General features: G+C 46.9%; 1 protein-coding gene across 1 annotated transcript in view; it reads left to right on the top strand.

Annotated features, from left to right (window-relative positions):
- Positions 1-19,503, top strand: part of LOC310672892 (alpha-2-macroglobulin-like) — a 70,526-nt gene continuing 51,023 nt past the window's right edge. The window contains exons 1-10 of the mRNA XM_083430545.1: positions 1-176; positions 2,332-2,509; positions 6,305-6,367; positions 6,785-7,043; positions 8,200-8,252; positions 10,142-10,162; positions 15,217-15,457; positions 16,908-16,992; positions 18,073-18,223; positions 19,131-19,245. Coding sequence (XP_083286671.1) covers positions 82-176; positions 2,332-2,509; positions 6,305-6,367; positions 6,785-7,043; positions 8,200-8,252; positions 10,142-10,162; positions 15,217-15,457; positions 16,908-16,992; positions 18,073-18,223; positions 19,131-19,245 — 1,261 coding nt within the window. The 5' untranslated portion in view covers positions 1-81. The remainder of the gene's footprint in view (positions 177-2,331; positions 2,510-6,304; positions 6,368-6,784; positions 7,044-8,199; positions 8,253-10,141; positions 10,163-15,216; positions 15,458-16,907; positions 16,993-18,072; positions 18,224-19,130; positions 19,246-19,503) is intronic.

Below are 19,503 nucleotides of genomic sequence, written 5' to 3'. Positions count from 1 at the left end.
GAAGGTCGATGTGGGAGCAGCAACAGCAGCAGCAGCCGAGAGCCAGCCTCCGCCGCCACCATCTCGCTTGCCCACGGCTGAATGATGGGGAAGGGCCAGATCCTTGGAGGACCCAGCGCCTTTCTCTTCCTGCTGTTCCTTCTTCTGGGGGACATCTCGGCACCTAGCACAACGCCGTAAGCTGCTTGCCTGGACATCTTCCCCTTCTCTCCCTGTGCTTTCCACAAACTTCTCGAAAGAAAATTCGCTTAATTACAGTGGTGCCTCGCAAGACGAAATTAATTCGTTCCGCGAGTCTCTTCGTCTTGCGGTTTTTTCGTCTTGCGAAGCAACCCTATTAGCGGCTTAGCGGATTAGCGCTATTAGCGGTTTAGCGGCTATTAGCGGCTATTAGCGGTTTAAGGGATTAGCGGATTAGCTGCTAAAAGGCTATTAGCGGTTTAGCGGCTTAGAAAAAGGGGGTGGGGAGCGGAAAAAAATCTCAAGACTCGCAAGACATTTTCTTCTTGCGAAGCAAGCCCATAGGGAAATTCGTCCTGCGAAGCGCATCGAAAAATGGAAAACCCTTTCGTCTAGCGGGTTTTCCGTCTTGCGAGGCATTCGTCTTGCGGGGTACCACTGTATATAAATTAGAACCATGGAATTGCAGAGTTGGAAAGGGACCAAATTTCTTTTCTATTTGGCACTACTCTCTCTCTTTTTATTAGTTTTTTAACATCCCATTTTCAACAATAATTAAACATACTTTTACATCTTATTCAATGTTTTTGACTTCCATCAGCCCTGTCTGAAGATTTTCCAATCTTAGCATGCATTTCTTATTTTCCCTAAAACATTTCAAACTTATAACCAGTATCTCTATCTTTTTCTACTTTGTAACACTTTGTATATTTCTCCTTACAAAACTTCTTGTAGTCCTACTAGTGTAATTTGTTGATTACAGTTGCTCTTCAAATCATTCATATACTTCTTCCAATCTTCTGTAAATCTCTGGTCCCGCACGTTTCAAACTCTTCCTGTCACTTTGTCCAATTCTGCATAGTCCATTAATTTCATCTGCCATTCTTCTTTCGTTGGAATTTCTTCTTGCTTCCATTTCTGGGCTAATAGTACTCTTGTTGTATTTGGTGCTACTCTGCGCGGTATTGCATTTCTATTATTTTGGAAGGGACATAAAAGTCTCATCTTAAACAAAACAACATGGGTTGTAGCCACCTGTAATGAGCCATAGCCCTCTTCAGCTATCTTAAGCGCTGTCACATGGAAGAAGGAACAGGCTTGTTTTCTTTCTTTTTTTAATAATATTTTATTAAGATTTTCAAAACATTACAAAGAAAAAAAGAGAAAAAAGAGAAAAATACAGAAATAAAAAACAATTAAAAACAGTTCAATCTTTCATAACTAATCTTGCATTTGCTTGTTTCCCAGACCTCCCCACACCTCCCCTCTTTGTATTCCAGTTCAATTTATTTATTCAGCAAATCCTTTCCCTCTTTACCTTTATCCTTATCTTTGATCTTAATATATTATAACTTTAAATTTTCACCTGTTAACAATCCGTTTTTGCATATTCCTTCATGACATTATTACTAAAAACCCCTTAACCTCAATCCAACATCATTCTAACATTCTAACATTCATTAATTTTGCAATATTTCTGTAGATAGTCTTTAAATTTCTTCCAATTTTCTTCCACCAACTCTTCTCCCTGGTCTCGGATTCTGCCGGTCATTTCCGCCAATTCCATACAGTCCATCACCTTCATCTGCCATTCTTCCAGAGTGGGTAAATCTTGTGTCTTCCAATACTTTGCAATAAGTATTCTTGCTGCTGTTGTAGCATACATAAAGAAAGTTCTATCCTTTTTAAACACCAAATGGCCGACCATGCCCAGGAGAAAGGCCTCTGGTTTCTTCGGGAACAGGCTTGTTTTCTCCTGCTCTGGAGGGTAGGACTTGAACCCATGGCTTCAAATTACAAGGAAGGAGATTCCGACTCGACATTAGGAAGAACTTTCTGACAGCAAGAGCTGTTGGGCAGTGGAATGGTCCTTCTTTGGAGCTGTCCTTCCTTGGAGGTTTTTAAGCAGAGATTGGATGGCCATCTGTCATGGAGGCTTTAGATGAGATTCTGTAATGCATGGGGTCGGACTAGAGGTCCCTCGGGGTCCCTTCAAACTCTAATATTAATAATTTATAATAATAATAATTTATTATTTGTACCCCGCCCATCTGGCTGGGCTTCCCCAGCCACTCTGGGCAGCTTCCAACAAAGATTAAAAATATATCTAAGATTCTATGATTCTATGTCCTCATTCTCCTTTCCCCCCAGGCATCACTTGGTGCTGGTACCCTTCGTCATCCAGGCAGAAACCTCCGAGAAGATCTGTGTCCATATGACGCACCTGAACGAGTCAGTGACAGTGTACATCACCTTGGAAAATCTAGCAGAGACTCGCACCAGCCATGTGGTGTCCAAGACAAATCTGTTCGAGTGCATCCCATTCCGGGTGAGTTTTTCTCACTTAAGCATGTTCTCCTTGTTGGCTTTTTGCAGTATAGTAACGCTGCAGAGAGCTTGCTGGGGAGACCATGCATTAAAAAGGGACTCAAAAATAACTTAAACAAGGTTTTAATTACAAAAACAAAAACTCCTTTTACACCAAATACATCTACAAACAAACACGACCCAACCACCAACCCATCCCCCAGGGTAATGGCAGAGCTAGGTGCTGCCCCTTATATACTGCAGCCAATTCCCGACACAGCTTAATCAATGCAACTCAGCAGCACCTGCTATGTTTCACAGCTGTAAAGCTGGATCTCGTTATTTTGCTCTGGCCCTTGCTCTGGCCCCTTAAAGATATACACATCGGGTGAAACAATGATGAACCTTTACATTTAAAGTAACCATTCAACACTCCTTCATGGAGAGCATGGGTTGCGGTGGGGTTAACCAGACACCCCTGTTGCTGGGCAAGTTGGTTGGGTCGGCCCAAAGTGTGATTGGACTCCTCAGGTCGCTTTGGAGAGTTTGATGTTGCCTTTGAGTGACAGCCTGGGTTGAATATATTCACTGCTTCCTCTTTACGCAGCGCGCATCGGATAACCCGCCCACCCTCCCTAATTTTAGGGTGGTTTTTTTTGCGTTTGACCTTGCTATGCCTGCCATGGGGTCGTCTGCACTGGGGGCAGGGGCCTGGTAGGAATTTTGTCCATTTGGCTGATTGGCTGGTGCCGTTTGGTTTTTGCCTCCTGCGTAGCAAATTGTCACAACTTGCAAGGTTGCGGTTAGGCATTGGTTTTAGGAAAAATTGGTTGGTGGAGGGGTATGGATTGGCTGTGCCTGCCCCTCCAGTGCTGTTGCTGCAAGGGTATTCCATTAAAGGTGAAATATACTCAGAGTCGCAACGTGATTTCATGCTCTTTATTCAGCTCATAGTGGTGAGGAGGAATGAATGAATGTCCCCTCAAAGTATCTGCTTTATATACATTATTTACACAATGGGCTGCACGTGATTGGCTAATTCCGGAATTCTCCTGTAGGCCAATCAGGTTGTGGATTCACTTCTATCTGGAGCATGATTGGGTGGTTCCTGCCAACCAATCATACTGCTGCATTGTTCTAGGACCAATCAGACTGTTGCATTCTGAATCCTATTGTACTAGGACCAATCAGACTGCTGCATTTTGGATCCTATTGTTCTAGGACCAATCAGACTCTAAGTTCCAGTCCTGCCTGGGAGGTCGCATTCATAGTCCTCGAGGTACGCCGGCGGCCTACGTGTGCGTTGCGGCCTGTGGTGTTCCCTGGCCCGGGGTTCAGGTTCTGGCTCATGTTCCAAGGATGCTGGCCGTGAGGGCCTTGTTTATGGTACATTTGTAGTCTGCGCAGTGTTCTAGGACCAATCAGACTGCTGCAGTTTGGATCCTATTCAACTCAGTACATAACAAAAGGAATCCAGGGGCTCACCATGCTTTTGTCCGCACCCCTGTAAAGGGGGCTAGTGTTGGCTGTTTGCAGTATAGTAGCGCAGAGAGCTTGCTGGGGAGAGCTTGCATTAAAAAGAAGGGACTCAAAAATAACAAACAAGGTTTTAATAAGAAAAACAAAAACTCCTTAAACACTAAATACAAACAAACAAACAAGACCCAACCACCAACCCATCCCCAGGGTAAATGGCAGAGCTAGGTGCTGCTCCTTATATACTGTGGCCAATTCCCAACACAGCTTAATCAATGCAACTCAGCAGCACCTGCTGTGCTTCACAGCTGTGAAGCTGGATCTCATCAGCTTGCTCTGGCCCTTGCTCCGGCCCCTTAAAGGTATACACATTGGATGAAACAATGATGAACCTTTTCATTTAAAGAAACAGTTCAACAGCTAGGGCCACGCAAGAGCCCATGGGAGCATTTGGGAAGAGGTGAGGGTCTGACACCCAACTCCGTCTACTCCCCATAAAATGTTTTCCCTTACTGACTTCGCAGGCTCGCGGACGTCAGTTCTGTCCGTGGGCGGGGACAGGTAGTCGTAACCAATGCCTAAGCAACCACTCACATTGTTTGCATTTTAATAAAGTTGTGACTAAAATTATGCCAAAAACCTTAAACAAAAATTATGGTGTGAAGTGTGAATTTATTTAGGGGAGGCTTGGGGACCTCGACCTGCAACCATTTTGTTTTCTGTTACTGATCAAGATGTCTGGGCATTTTCCCAAGGAAAAGCAGGACTGTTGTGGTCTCATAGGAAGCTGCCTTATCCCAAGTGGGCCAAAACAAACAAGATGAACTTTAACAGGGAGAAATGTAAAGTATTGCACTTGGGCAAAAAAAATGAGAGGCACAAATACAAGATGGGTGACACCTGGCTTGAGAGCAGTACATGTGAAAAGGATCCAGGAGTCTTGGTTGACCACAAACTTGACATGAGCCAACAGTGTGACGCGGCAGCTAAAAAAGCCAATGCAATTCTGGGCTGCATCAATAGGAGTATAGCATCTAGATCAAGGGAAGTAATAGTGCCACTGTATTCTGCTCTGGTCAGACCTCACCTGGAGTACTGTGTCCAGTTCTGGGCACCACAGTTCAAGAAGGACACTGACAAACTGGAACATGTCCAGAGGAGGGCAACCAAAATGGTCAAAGGCCTGGAAACGATGCCTTATGAGGAACGGCTAAGAGAGCTGGGCATGTTTAGCCTGGAGAAGAGGAGGTTAAGGGGTGATATGATAGCCATGTTCAAATATATAAAAGGATGTCACCTAGAGGAGGGAGAAAGGTTGTTTTCTGCTGCTCCAGAGAAGCGGACACGGAGCAATGGATCCAAACTGCAAGAAAGAAGATTCCACCTAAACATTAGGAAGAACTTCCTGACAGTAAGAGCTGTTCCACAGTGGAATTTGCTGCCAAGGAGTGTGGTGGAGTCTCCTTCTTTGGAGGTCTTTAAGCAGAGGCTTGACAACCATATGTCAGGAGTGCTCTGATGGTGTTTCCTGCTTGGCAGGGGGTTGGACTCGATGGCCCTTGTGGTCTCTTCCAACTCTATGATTCTATGATTCTATGTGTGTACGGTGGACGCTCGGGTTGCGAACGTGATCCATGCGGGAAGCATGTTTGCAACCCGCAGCATTCGCAACCCGCAATTTGGCGCTTCTGCGCATGTGCAAAGCACGATTTAGTGCTTCTGTGCAGGCGCAAGCGCCAAAACCTGGAAGTAGCCAGTTCCAGTGCTTCTGGGTTCGGTGCGGTGCGCAACCTGAAATCGCGCAACCCGAAGCGTCTGTAATCTGAGGTATGACTGTATTCCTGTAATGGGAATTCCACTAAGTAAAAGATGCAGGAATTTTTTTCTGTAAAAGGAACTCTGCTGCAGAAAGAAAAGAAAACCCATGAGCGTGTGGCTGACTTCACACACGAGCAACACATCCTGTAGAATTCTATCCGTTATATTTTATCTGTACAATCAGAATGAATTTCAGGAACCAATATGCTTTTTCTGTGCAGCCTGAGCAAGAGCGTGAACAATGTTACTGTTACCCATCGGTAGGCAAACTAAGGCCCGGGGGCCGGATCTGGCCCATTCGCCTTCTAAATCCAGCCCACGGACGGTCCGGGAATCAGCGTGTTTTTACATGAGTAGAATGTGTGCTTTTATTTAAAATGCATCTCTGGGTTATTTGTGGGGCATAGGAACTTGTTCATTATTATTTTTCAAAATATAGTCCGGCCCCCCACAAGGTCTGAGGGACAGTGGACCGGCCCCCTGCTGAAAAAGTTTGCTGACCCCTGCCCTACCCCACTGCCCTGCTCACAGTTGTGAAGAATCTTCGTACGTTCTGAATGGTCTGTGTCACCATTCAGTAAAAGAGGTCAGAATAGGCCAATATGTACCGTATTTTTCACCCTATAGGACGCACCGTCCCATAAGGCGCACCTAGTTTTTTTGGGGGGGGAATAAAGGGGGGGAAATTATTTGCCCCCCAGGCGCGGGGCTGGGGCGGGGGAAGCCTGAGCTTCCCCCAACCCCAGCCCCCAAACAGGCAGCTCTCTGCAAGCCGCGGGAGCCCAGCACTGGCTCCTGCTGCTTGCTGTGAGAGGTCCGCGAAACCTGGACGCGCTGAGCTCAGCGCGCGCAGGCTTCAGCATGCAGGCAACTCTCCGCAAGCAGCGGGAGCCCAGCAACAGGCTCCCGCTGCTTGCGGAGAGGTGCGCGAAGCCTGCATTTGCCCCATAGGACGCACACACATTTCCCCTTCATTTTTGGAGGGAAAAAATGCGTCCTATAGGGCGAAAAATACGGTATGTGGACTGTCCCTGGATCGAGTGACTTTTCTTCTCTAATGCTGCTGCCTTCCCTCTTCTCCCTCTTCTTCAAGGTCCCCAGATTGAGTAACTCTTCCGGTGCTACTGAGGCCACCCTCAACGTGGAGGTGGAGGTGGAGGTGGACGTTGGGCTGTTGATGAGGAAACAGGTGCTGGTCAGGAACCCGGAGAGCCTGGTCTTCGTCCAGACAGACAAGCCCATCTACAAGCCAGGACAGGAAGGTAAGTGAGAGGCTGCAGTGGCAGCAGTGACACTGGGAGAGTCCCCTACAGATCACGCTTCCCTTTTCCAAATACTTTTTATTTAGCGGACCCTTCTTGCTGTGGGAATGTTGAAGAAAGTAGGAGAGGATATATTGATTAAATATTACCCATCCTGACTCACGCTAGTGAGCAAGCAGCAAAGCACATTCCGTCGCAGATTGTTGGAAGCAAGTTGATGGATTCATTAGTTAAGCAATCCAGTCTGAATTGCTCCTGGTAAGTTCCCCCTCTTAAAATAATAATAACACGGCAATCTTCTTTAAAAGTAAGAGTAAGGTTTATGGTGGACACTCGGGTTGTGAACGTGATCGGTGTGGGAGGCACGTTCGCAACCCGCAGCGTTCACAACCCGCAGCACCGCGGCTGTGCACGCGCGGGTCATGATTCGGCACTTCTGCACATGCGCAAAGTGCAATTTAGTGTTTCTGCGCATGCTTGAGCGCTGAAACCTGGAAGAAACCCGTTCCGTTACTTCCGGGTTCGGCATGGTGCGAAACCCGAAAACGCGCAACCTGAAGCGTCTGTAACCCGAGGTATGACTGTACTTACATTCAGTTCACAGCAGTAATCTGAAGGCAGGCTTTATCTTGTGGTTACAGTTACATTTGTAGAGAAAAGAAGTCTCTTAGCTAGGCCTCAGACTTTCTACCTCGTGGCTTCCATCGAGGTAAGGCTGAGCCATGTGCTGCTGGCTAAGAGCCAGCAGAGAGGAAGATGGCAAAAGAGCCAACAGAGAGGAAGATGGCAAAAGAGCCAAAAAGCCAAAGATGGCCGCGTGGCTGGCCCTTTTATAAGGTCTGGTAGGGTCACACCCATCTACTTGTTCACACACAGGGGGAGGATGCTCCAGAGCAGGTATGACAGGAAGTCCTCCCTGTCTGAAGCAACATCCCCCTGTGTGTCCACTCTAGGCAACAGGAAATGTTGTGTTTGACTGCTTCAGCGATGATACATCCCACACTTGCCAGGGCATCAGCTGCCAAACATTCCTCTTTTGACCAGAGATTTGGGGGGTTTGAACCGAGTACCATCTCCATGTGCTCTGCTCCTGAGCCGTGACACACAGAGTAGCAGAGCCACATGGAAATCCTTCCCCTCCTTCTTCCTTTCACAGTCCGGTTCCGCATCATGTCTGTGGACGAAGATTTCCGACCCTTGAACGAGACGGTGAGTTTCGTCATCACGTGCGCCATGCTGGTCTCTGGGACCTCTTTTGATCCATGCACACTTTGGGGCCTACAAAGAGGGATGGGACACTTTGCCCTTCAGTTAGTTAAACAAACAAACAAACAAACAAACAAACAAACAAACAAACATGGCACCCCCCGTATCCACCTCTCTGTTTCTGATGTTCAAGCTGCAAGTGCTGATCTTCATAAAGCTCGCAACAGCAACATGCATGCGCAGAAAGGGGTGGCGACTAGCAGCTTATGAGGAACTTCAAGGCTTGGAGAAGTATATTACATCTCCAAGAACTGAATCCAAAGGTTGGGATGAGGTGGCTGCTGTTATGGAACATTGCATGTTTGCCGAGGAAGGACTTTCGTAATGCAAGGATGCTTGGGCTTATTTCCATCTTTCCTCTCCACCCATCTGACACGAACCCCTTCTGTAGGGTTCTTGCCAGAACCAGGCCTGGCAGCATCAGGGCTGGAGGGTAGAGATTGCTTGACATACCCCAGGGGGGGCATTTTACTCTTCCCCAGTTGGGGAGAGCAAGACCTTCTCTACTGGACTTGCCCACCTGATGGGAATGTATATGCTCTGACCTGTGGCCTTTGTTTCTTTTAAGCACTATGCTATTTTTATTGATGAGTTGTTTTATTTGTTGATTGGCAAGGAAAAATGAGTACAAGCAGGAGAATTCCTTTATGCAAAGATCCAGGTTCGGAGCAAGTGCTCTTTGATGAGGGAACCCCTGCAGAGATTTAAAATCACAACACAATTCAAGGCGTGGAAATATAAGCTGCTAGAGCTTTAAATATGCCTTTCTAAGTTCCTTCCAAAGTTTTCCACTTCCCCTAGTGTAGAAAAAGACAACGCTTTTGGTCATTTAGAAATGGTTTACTTACAAACTCTTCAAAGGTCTGGTTCATGTGTTTTTCCATACAGCTTTCAGAAAACATAGGCAGTAGGACTTATCTTTTAACGTGCAATGTTTTATTGTGTTTTTATATATGTTGGAAGCCGCCCAGAGTGGCTGGGGCAACCCAGTCAGATGGGCGGGGTACAAATAATAAAATTATTGTTATTATTACAGGCTAGTTCCAAAGTGATGAAAATTCCTAAATTATTTGTATAGGAACACAAGGATGGCTTTGTTTTTTTAAAAAAGTTATTCACTGTGTGCTTGGAGCAACCAGCTCAGACCTTTTTACAGGCCGGGATTCACATGGTAGACTGAAGGAAACAATAGGACAGAAAGACTTCCTCCCAAAGTGAAGTGGAATGACTTACCTAGGCCTGGCAGGACAGTTTACTCTATGACATTAACCCCTTCGTGCATAAACTAGACTTCATCTGGGTATCCTGCATTATTAACTGGGACCATTATGGTGAAGGAGCTTAGAGATATTAAAGGTAAAGCTACCCCTGCCCGTACGGGCCAATCGTGTCCGACTCTAGGGTTGTGCGGTCATCTCACTTAAGAGGCTGGGAGCCAGTGCTGTCCGGAGACATGTCCGGGTCACGTGGCCAGTGTGATGAAGCTGCTCTGGCGAGCCAGCACCAGCGCAGCACACAGAGACGCCGTTTACCTTCCCGCTGTAAAGCGGTACCTATTTATCTACTTGCACTTAGGGGTGCTTTCGAACTGCTAGGTGGGCAGGAGCTGGGACCGAAAGACGGGAGCTCACCCCGCCACGGGGATTCGAACCGCCAACCATACGATCGGCAAGTCCTAGGCACTGAGGTTTTACCCACAGCGCCACCCGCATCCCATCTTAGAGATATTAGAAGCAAACAAATCAAGGTGGGAGCAGGTTTGTGTGGTGCTGGGAGGGGTAACACCATTTATTGCTGTCTCTGAAACCCCCCTCTTTTTTTTTACTCCACAGTTTCCTTTGGTTTACGTCCAGGTAAGTGTCTAATTCCCCGCCTCTGCTCCACCACCTCTCATCATCACACCAGAGCGGCTGTTACATTGCCCCACTCAGACCACCTTTCCTAATATCCAGAGGCTGCTTCATTCCATAGCTTCCTCATAAGCCGCTCACATCTCCCGAGGGTTTTGATTTTGCCATCTCTAACAAGTGTTACGCGCCTAAGTTCATCCCTTCCTGCAACCCCTTTGTGGGGTTCTTCAAAAGAAAAAACGAGGCTGCTGGGATACTGCCAGGGAGACAAAGTCCATCTTGACCTCCACGTCGTCTCCGGACGTCCATTGATCTCCCGTAGACACGCAGTATCAGCAATTAGCGACATGAGCTCTAGAAATAGCTTCCCACATTCTAGAACTGATGCACGCTCTATCAGCAGATATGCACAGCAAAAGATGCAGTCAGGAGAGCATTATTTAGAAGTTTATTCAGCGTTGATCAGAACAAAGAAAAACCATGACTGCCTGCTTGAGAGTTTCCGGCAGAGAGAGAAAAAATGAAAGCAAAGACACAACAGAAACATCCTGTGAAAACAGGAAATACGCAGGCTGTGACACAAACATCCTGCTCCCTTTTAAGGTGGAACGGAAATATCCTAACAGTTTTGGGGGGACCATTAAGTGTGGCTGAAAAGACTATTTGGCCCATGAGGGAAATGGCTAGGACCTTCTCCTGTGCCTCCTCCTCCTCCTCCTCTTCCTCATTTTTTTTTAAAAAAATATTTCACTCATCCAAGCAGCCTGTCGACATCCTCGGAGGTCACAGATTGGAATTGAACCCGTGCAAATTGGCTAGACAGGACTCTAGCATTCTCCTGCCCCGGCCCTGTTCCCACGGTGGAGTCTACCTCTTTCCGAATCTGAGCAACTTTGCAAAATCATTGCAGGAGATCTTGGGGTCCTTACCAGGCTCTGATGGTGAAGGTGGTTCCGTTAGATAGCGAACCACCTGAAAGGGTCATAGAATCATAGAATCATAGAATCATAGAATCATAGAGTTGGAAGAGACCACAAGGGTCATCGAGTCCAACCCCCTGCCAAGCAGGAAACACCATCAGAGCACTCCTGACATATGGTTGTCAAGCCTCTGCTTAAAGACCTCCAAAGAAGGAGACTCCACCACACTCCTTGGCAGCAAATTCCACTGTCGAACAGCTCTTACTGTCAGGAAGTTCTTCCTAATGTTTAGGTGGAATCTTCTTTCTTGTAGTTTGGATCCATTGCTCCGTGTCTGCTTCTCTGGAGCAGCAGAAAACAGTGGTCTCCTGCCACTGTTTCCTGCAGATGCGTTAACACCCCATAACAGATTTATGAGACTAAAACATGGAACTATAATCTCTGGGGTGTAACCCTGATGGATATTGTTGTTGTTTTTTAATAATATTTTATTAAGATTTTCAAAACATTACAAAGAAAAAAAAGAGAAAAAAGAAAAATACAAAAATAAAGAACAATTAAAAACAGTTCAATCTTTCATACCTTATCTTGCATTTGCTTGTTTCCCGGACCTCCCCACGCCTCCCCTCTTTGTATTCCAATTCAATTTATTTATTGAGCAAATCCTTTCCCTCTTTACTTTTATCCTTATCTTTGATCTTAATATATTATAACTTTAAATTTTCACCTGTTAATAATCCGTTTTTGCATATTCCTTCATGACATTATTACTAAAAACCCCTTAACCTCAATCCAACATCATTCTAACATTCATTAATTTTGCAATATTTCTCTAGATAGTCTTTAAATTTCTTCCAATCTTCTTCCACCAACTCTTCTCCCTGCCCTGAAGGATATTGTTAGTGCTGTTGATGGAATTGCTTTAGCGTGTATTTTAAATTATGTGTGGCTTTTGGAATTGATTGTATACTTTTAAAATTGATTTTGTACTTGCAAACTGCTTAGAAGACATTAGAAGAGCATCTCTTCCTGCCCATTTCCCCCTCTCCCGGGGAATTAATTAGTTTTCATGGCTCCTCAAATAGACCTCAGTCTGTTGCCATCCTTGGTTAGCAATGCCCCCACCCCCTTAGGAGTGTTTAAACATCCATCCAGATACCAATAGCCCAGGAAGCCTTTGCAGGAGCCACAGGTTTTCTTGACCAATGATTGTCAGTACGCCTTTCAACCGTTGTCAGTGACTTGGCTCAATAACTGGTTCTGGCCCGACTGGACTGGAGCACTTTCAGAGACCTTCCAATCCTGGAAAACAGGTCCCAGCGGTGCATTGTGAGCACCAGACTCATGCAGAGTATAAATAACGCGGAAGCTAGCTGTGAAGCATAACTCCTTTTATTTCTAATAAAGGTAAAGGTAAAGGGACCCCTGACCATTAGGTCCAGTCGTGGCTGACTCTAAGAGAGTCTGTGTACTGGTCCAGTAAGTGCTTCTGCTGCGCCACCAGCAACAGCTCTCTTTGCAGAGCATTAATTAAGTCCAGTGCAGAGATTCTTGTTGCAGTACAAGCTTCAAAAGTCTCAGCAGCAAAAAAAAACGACACAGGGAAGCCTGTCTTTCCAAAGACAGGTTTATTGCAGAAAGATAACAGAAACACCTCCGGAGCTTTCAGACATTTTTGTTTCACGTCCAGCCCCCCAACAGGAAGAGAAAACAAACACTCTTTATATACTGAGCAACTTAACAACTTAACGAGTTTGACTACTTAAAGTCACATGACATTGCTAATTTGCCAGCATCTTAGGTTTCACACCCTAACAGACTCTGGGGTTGTGGCGCTCATCTCGCTTTATTGGCCAAGGGAGCTGGTGTACAGCTTCCGGGTCATGTGGCCAGCATGACTAAGCCGCTTCTGGCGAACCAGAGCAGCGCACGGAAACACCGTTTACCTTCCCGCCGGAGGGGTATCTCTTTATCTACTTGCACTTTGACGTGCTTTCGAACTGCTAGGTTGGCAGGAGCAGGGACTGAGCAACTGGAGCTCACCCCGTTGCAGGGATTTGAACCGCCAACCTTCTGATCGGCAAGTCCTAGGCTCTGTGGTTTAACCCACAGCGCCACCTGCGTCCCTTTATTTCTAATAGCTACTACAAACTAACGAACTACTGGCTTGCATGAGTGTTACATCTTCCACTCAGCCATCTGGTCACTACGTAGATAAGACTCTCTCCACACACAGAGTCAGTCAGTCAGTCAGGAGTGGAAGAGTAGAAGAACAGTTTCCGGCCCCTCCTTTCTCAAAACATCAGATCAGGAGATTCTGTCAGTGGGAGGGGTGAAAATATCAACACTGATATGGCTCAACATGGTCCCATTTTGGGCCAGCTGCAGCTTAGACCCCGTCCCTGCTTTCTTTCTTTTTTAAAAAATATTTTTATTAAGTTTTAACACAAAAAACAAAAAAAAACAAAAAAAACAAAAAACAGACACTAAAAAAGCAACAAAAAGAATACAAAGTTACAAAAACACAAAACATCAAAAAGAAAAAACAACAACAATAAAAACAATTTCATCTTCACAAAATTTCTTGCATTAACTTATTTCACCGACTTCCCCAAACCTCCCTTCACTGTATTCCAAATCATATATTTAATCAGCAAATCCCTTCCCTTTGTCTTGATTAATTTTTGTCATAATTTCAATATCTTAAGATAACTTAATCATCTTATATCTTAAAATATTAAGTCTTTTAATTTTTAAACTTTTAACTAATAACCTTTTACATTCAACCTGATGTCATTCTAACATTCATTGATCTTATAATGTTTCTGTAGATAATCTTTAAATTTCTTCCAGTCTTCTTTCACCGTCTCTTCTCCCTGGTCTCTGATTCTGCCAGTCATTTCAGCCAATTCCATATAGTCCATTACTTTCATCTGCCATTCTTCCAGAGTGGGTAGCTCTTGTGTCTTCCAATACTGTGCGATGAGTACTCTTGCTGCTGTTGTGGCATACATAAAAAATGTCGTATCCTTCTTATGCACCTGTTGGCCGACCATGCCCAGGAGAAAGGCCTCTGGTTTCTTCGGAAAGGTGTATTTAAACACTTTTTTCATTTCATTATAGATCATCTCCCAGAAGGTCTTAATCCTTGGGCACATCCACCAAAGGTGAAAGAATGTGCCTTCAGTTTCTTTACATTTCCAACATTTATTATCGGGCAAATGATAAATTTTTGCTAACCCGACTGGTGTCATGTACCACCTGTATATCATTTTCATAATATTCTCTCTTAAGGCATTACATGCCGTGAATTTCATACCAGTGGTCCATAACCGTTCCCAGTCAGCCAGCATTATATTATGACCAACGTCTTGTGCCCGACCCCCTCCCTGCTTTCAACCTGAGCGGTGTCATGCGTGGAGAGTCCGCCTCACCCTTTGGTAACTTCACAGATAAGAATTAATGAGCACTTTATATTTTATAGTCCTTTTTATTCAGGCATCAGGTTGTAAGCAAAAACCCACATCCCTCCCCAAGAAGGGCAGTTGGCTACTCTAAATCTTCTCCCTTCTGTCTCCCGAAATAGGCGCCAACAAGAGGTTCCTCATCCTCCTCTCTGCACCCTTTGTTCTCAAATACGTTTGGATCTCCTAGTTCGTGGGGAGGGAGGGTTCCCCACAATCTCTAATGACGTCTCTGCTATCTGTCCCCTCCCTTCTGTTTCTCTGGCTGTTATCTCGTAGCTAGGTAACTCCTGCCAAAGCTGCTCTGTATTTCTCCCAGTGAGAGCCAATGTGGTGTAGTGATTAAGAGCGGTAGTCTCGTAATCTGGTGAACCAGGTTCGCGTCTCCGCTCCTCCACATGCAGCTGCTGGGTGACCTTGGGCTAGTCACGCTTCTCTGAAGTCTCTCAGCCCCACTCACCTCACAGAGTGTTTGTTGTGGGGGAGGAAGGGAAAGGAGAATGTTAGGCGCTTTGGGACTCCTTAGGGTAGTGATAAAGTGGGATATCAAATCCTTCTTCTTCTTCTCCCTGCTTCTGAGCCCGCTGGAAACAAGGGGCGGGGGGCACGCGAATCTTCCCACTCCAGCTCCTCTTCTGAGGAAAGCTGATCTGCCTGCGAATGCACTCCCCCATACTCTGCTTCAGACCATTCCCTGACAAGCGCCTTCTTCCGTGACCCCCTCTTCTTCTCTTGTGGCTCCCAGGACCCCAAGAGGAACCGCTTGCTGCAGTGGACCAATGTGGAGCAGACAATGGGCCTTGTCCAGCTCTCTTTCCCACTTTCCTCTGAGCCCCCGCAAGGCACCTACAAAGTGGTGGTGCAAAAAGCCTCTGGGAACAAGGCGGAACGTCTCTTTGAGGTGAAGGAATACGGTGAGGAAGGAAGGAGAGGAATCGCTTGGTCTGGGGAACTTGGTGTCAAGGACAGCATGTGGAAGGGGGTATTTTCTTGCGCACTGGCAGCGCCGCTCAGGAATTCTGACAGAAACTGACAGATCAGTGCAGTTTCGAAACCAGCGGACAAAACCTTTGGAAAGATTTGGCCTGCCATCTTTATTTAAAATTGGGCCCAGTTGGATTGAAACATAGACAGAAGCCTGCAAAAGGATTGTGCAAAATTGGGTTCTTAGATAACTCGAGAGGCGTGCAAATGCATAGTGAATCAGTGGCGTAGCGTGGGTTGTCAGCACCCGGGGCAAGGCAAGTAATTTGCGCCCCCCCCGCTGCACTGTCCCTCCCCCAGATAGTCCCTCGCTCTCTCTCCGCACCGCACCGCACGCCTGGCACCCTCCCCTCCACAGTGGGCGGCGACCCGGCGGCTTGGATCGGATTCGCACAGCCAGCACTGCAGTGAGAGAGAGTGAGTGAGCCAGGTAGGGGCAGAGAGCTGCGAGTGCGAGCGCCCCCCCTCCGATGTTGCGCCCGGTGCGGCCGGCCCCCCCTGCACCCCCCACGCTACGCCACTGTAGTGAATAGCTTCCCAAAATATCTGGCCCGATGGCCAGGTTCAGCGAACTGGTCCTGCTACTGGAAGCAAGTGCATCAGGGCTTTCCTCCGCCCTGCCCCCCCCCATGCCCCGCAAACAGTGACATAGCATGGGTTGCCAGTGCCCGGGGCCGCACAGAGGGAAATGGAAGGAGTATGCATGGACATTCAACTGCCAGGAGATCGCAGCCACAAAAACATGAAGAGTCGTTCCGTTGTCTGGAGAGGTCGCTTCCTGGTTCACATGGGTGGCTGGGTATGGGTGAGTTGCCTGTGTGAGCAGGGTGGATCCTGGAGGCTGGAGACAGGAACACCTCTTGCTCTGTGCTGGATCCAAAACTTAGTTCGGGGCATATGCGCAGTGGCGTAGCGTGGGGGGTGCAGGGGGGGCTGGCCGCACCGGGTGCAACATCTGGGGGTTAGGGTTAGGGGGCGCATATCCACGGGTTAGGGGGCGCAAATTACTTGCCTTGCCCCGGGTGCTGACAACCCACGCTACGCCACTGCATATGCGCCAGCTCCTAGGGACTGAGGCACTTTTGTCCCCCCCCCAAAAAAAATGTGTGGGGGTTTTTTGAGGGGGGCAAACTCCCTCAGTGTTCAGAGGGTGTTTGGCTCTGCCCCTGGCTCCTTGTGAGATCGCCCGCTTGATGTCAGAATGTTGCGTCGGGCCACCCTGTCTTGAGAAGATGGCACCTCTGGTTTGGGGGCTTCCCTGGAAACCTAATGGGAAAAAGAAATCTGTTGTGGGGTGTTAATGCTCCACGCATTTGCCTCCTTTCTGTGCTCAGGCTGATTATGTTGTTTTTCATCCCCGTGTTCCTTTCCTTCTTGCAGTGCTGCCCAAGTTCGAAGTTTTGGTGAAGGCACCCAAGGAGATAACATTTGTGGCTGAGGAACTCGAAGTGACCGTCTGTGGCCTGTAAGTGAGAGCAGCCTGAGCTTCTCTCCCAGAGATGTGGGACCACGTGAATTGAGAACTTGGGTGATGTTGCTAGCACCAGCTAACCGCTCCTCCAATCCCCTTCACCAGCCTTGGCCGCACCACCCTAGCTCCGATGGAATGATTGCCATGTTGTTGTTGTTTAGTTGTTTAGTCATGTCCGACTCTTCGTGACCCCATGGACCAGAGCACGCCAGGCACTCCTGTCTTCCACTGCCTTCCCGCAGTTTGGTCAGACTCATGTTTGTAGCTTCGAGGACACTGTCCAGCCATCTCGTCCTCTGTCGTCCCCTTCTCCTTGTGCCCTCAGTCTTTCCCAACATCAGGGTCTTTTCCAGGGAGTCTTCTCTTCTCATGAGGTGGCCAAAGTATTGGAGCCTCAGCTTCACGATCTGTCCTTCCAGTGAGCACTCAGGGCTGATTTCCTTCAGAATGGATGCGTTTGATCTTCTTGCAGTCCATGGGACTCTCAAGAGTCTCCTCCAGCATCATAATTCAAAAGCATCAATTCTTCGGCGATCAGCCTTCTTGATGGTCTAGCTCTCACTTCCATACATCACTACTGGGAAAACCATGGCTTTAACTATACGGACCTTTGTTGGCAAGGTTATGTCTCTGCTTTTTAAGATGCTGTCTAGGTTTGTCATTGCTTTTCTCCGAAGAAACAGGCGTCTTTTAATTTCACGACTGCTGTCACCATCTGCAGTGATCATGGAGCCCGAGAAAGTAAAATCTCTCACTGCCTCCATTTCTTCCCCTTCTATTTGCCAGGAGGTGATGGGCCCAGTGGCCATGATCTTCGTTTTTTTGGTTGCCATAGTTGCAATGAATTCCTCACAATGCTGGGCCGCTTATGCCGGGCTTATTTCACCCAGAACTCCCTTGAACTCCATTCCGGAACCTCTCAGGTGGTCACCATTGCCACCATAAGAGAACCTTGGTTTCCAGACATTTTGGAAGTCAAATGGACTTCCAGAACAGATTCCGTTTGACTTCCAAGGTACCACTGTATATTGATGTCATCTTTCAAGCGATGCTGTGGCTGTTTCCTGACTACAGGTACACGTACGGGAAGCCTGTCGCTGGGCAGGTGAAGGTCCGTGTTTGCCGGAAATATAATGAAAACCGAGGCTGGCATGTATATTCCAGTTCCGGAGGGGGCTGTCACAGAGAAGCGTCGGAAGGAATATGTGAAGAGTTCAGTGGAGAGGTGAGACCCAAAGCGGACGCTGAAAATGAAGTTTAAAATACTTTTGGGGAGTTGGCCTTCCCGGGTGACCTGTTATAATTGGACATGCATCCTGATTTACTCACGGGGAGTCCCAAGGCTCTGGGAGAAACCCCAGAATGGCATTCAGCAGGAAACGAGGGAAACGTCATCCCATCAGACAAGCCAAAATGATTGAAATGGTGGATATGGCTGCAGGAATATATACCGTATTTTTCGCTCTATAAGACGCACCAGACCACAAGACGCACCTAGTTTTTGGAGGAGGAAAACAAGAAAAAAAATATTCTGAATCTCAGAAGCCAGAACAGCAAGAGGGATCGCTGCGCAGTGAAAGCAGCAATCCCTCTTGCTGTTCTGGCTTCTGGGATAGCTGCGCAGCCTGCATTCGCTCCATAAGACGCACACACATTTCCCCTTACTTTTTAGGAGGGAAAAAGTGAGTCTTATAGAGCAAAAAATACGGTATTTGCTCATTTTGTTGGTGCCTGTTGTTCCTCACTGAAGTCTCTTCAAAAACCTGAAGAACATTTGATCCCTTTGTTCAGAAAGTATCTGGGGGGCCTACATGCCCATCTGGGGGGATTTAAAAAAAATAAAAGCAAATGTCCTAGTTTGGGGGGGGGGGTTAAATTTTTTTAAATTTTTTCGTGTACTGGCAGCTCTGGCTCTAGCTTTCGATCTGCGTGGGCTGCTGGGTGATGGCGGATAACTGGGGGGAGAGCGAGTGATTGTCAACTTTTTTGGCGATCACCCAAGGAAAGCTCAACAAATGTCTGGATTGTGTGAACCTGACTGTCTTGACCTCAAACACCTTGTTTTGTGTAATCATTGTGTAATGACGCAATTCTGATTGGTAGCTGCTACAACTCTCTGTCTTCCGGTGCAGGCAAATGGGCATGGCTGCCTCTCTCAGGTGGTGAAAACCAAGGTTTTTCATCTGAAGCGGGAGGGATATGCGATGAACCTCAAGGTGGAAGGCAAGATCGAAGAGGAAGGCACAGGTATTTTATTTTATGTATTAAATTTATCTCCCACCAGTCCTCCAAAGGAGCCCAGCATGTCAGTTTTAAAACCATTCAGCTAAGAAAAACCTTCTGGAAACGTTTCAAAACTCCTAAAAGCAATCACCCTGTTATGTACTGAGTGGAATAGGATCCAAAAGGCAGCAGTCTGATTCGCCCTAGAACAATAGGATTCAGAATGTAGCAGTCTGATTGGTTCTACAACAATAGGATTCAGAATGCAGCAGTCTGATTGGT

The sequence above is a fragment of the Podarcis tiliguerta genome (assembly GCF_965153285.1).
Source record: "Podarcis tiliguerta genome assembly, chromosome: 2".
Taxonomy (NCBI): domain Eukaryota; kingdom Metazoa; phylum Chordata; class Lepidosauria; order Squamata; family Lacertidae; genus Podarcis; species Podarcis tiliguerta.
Note: the sequence above shows the minus strand (reverse complement) of the source record. Positions and strands in the feature narration are given on the sequence as shown.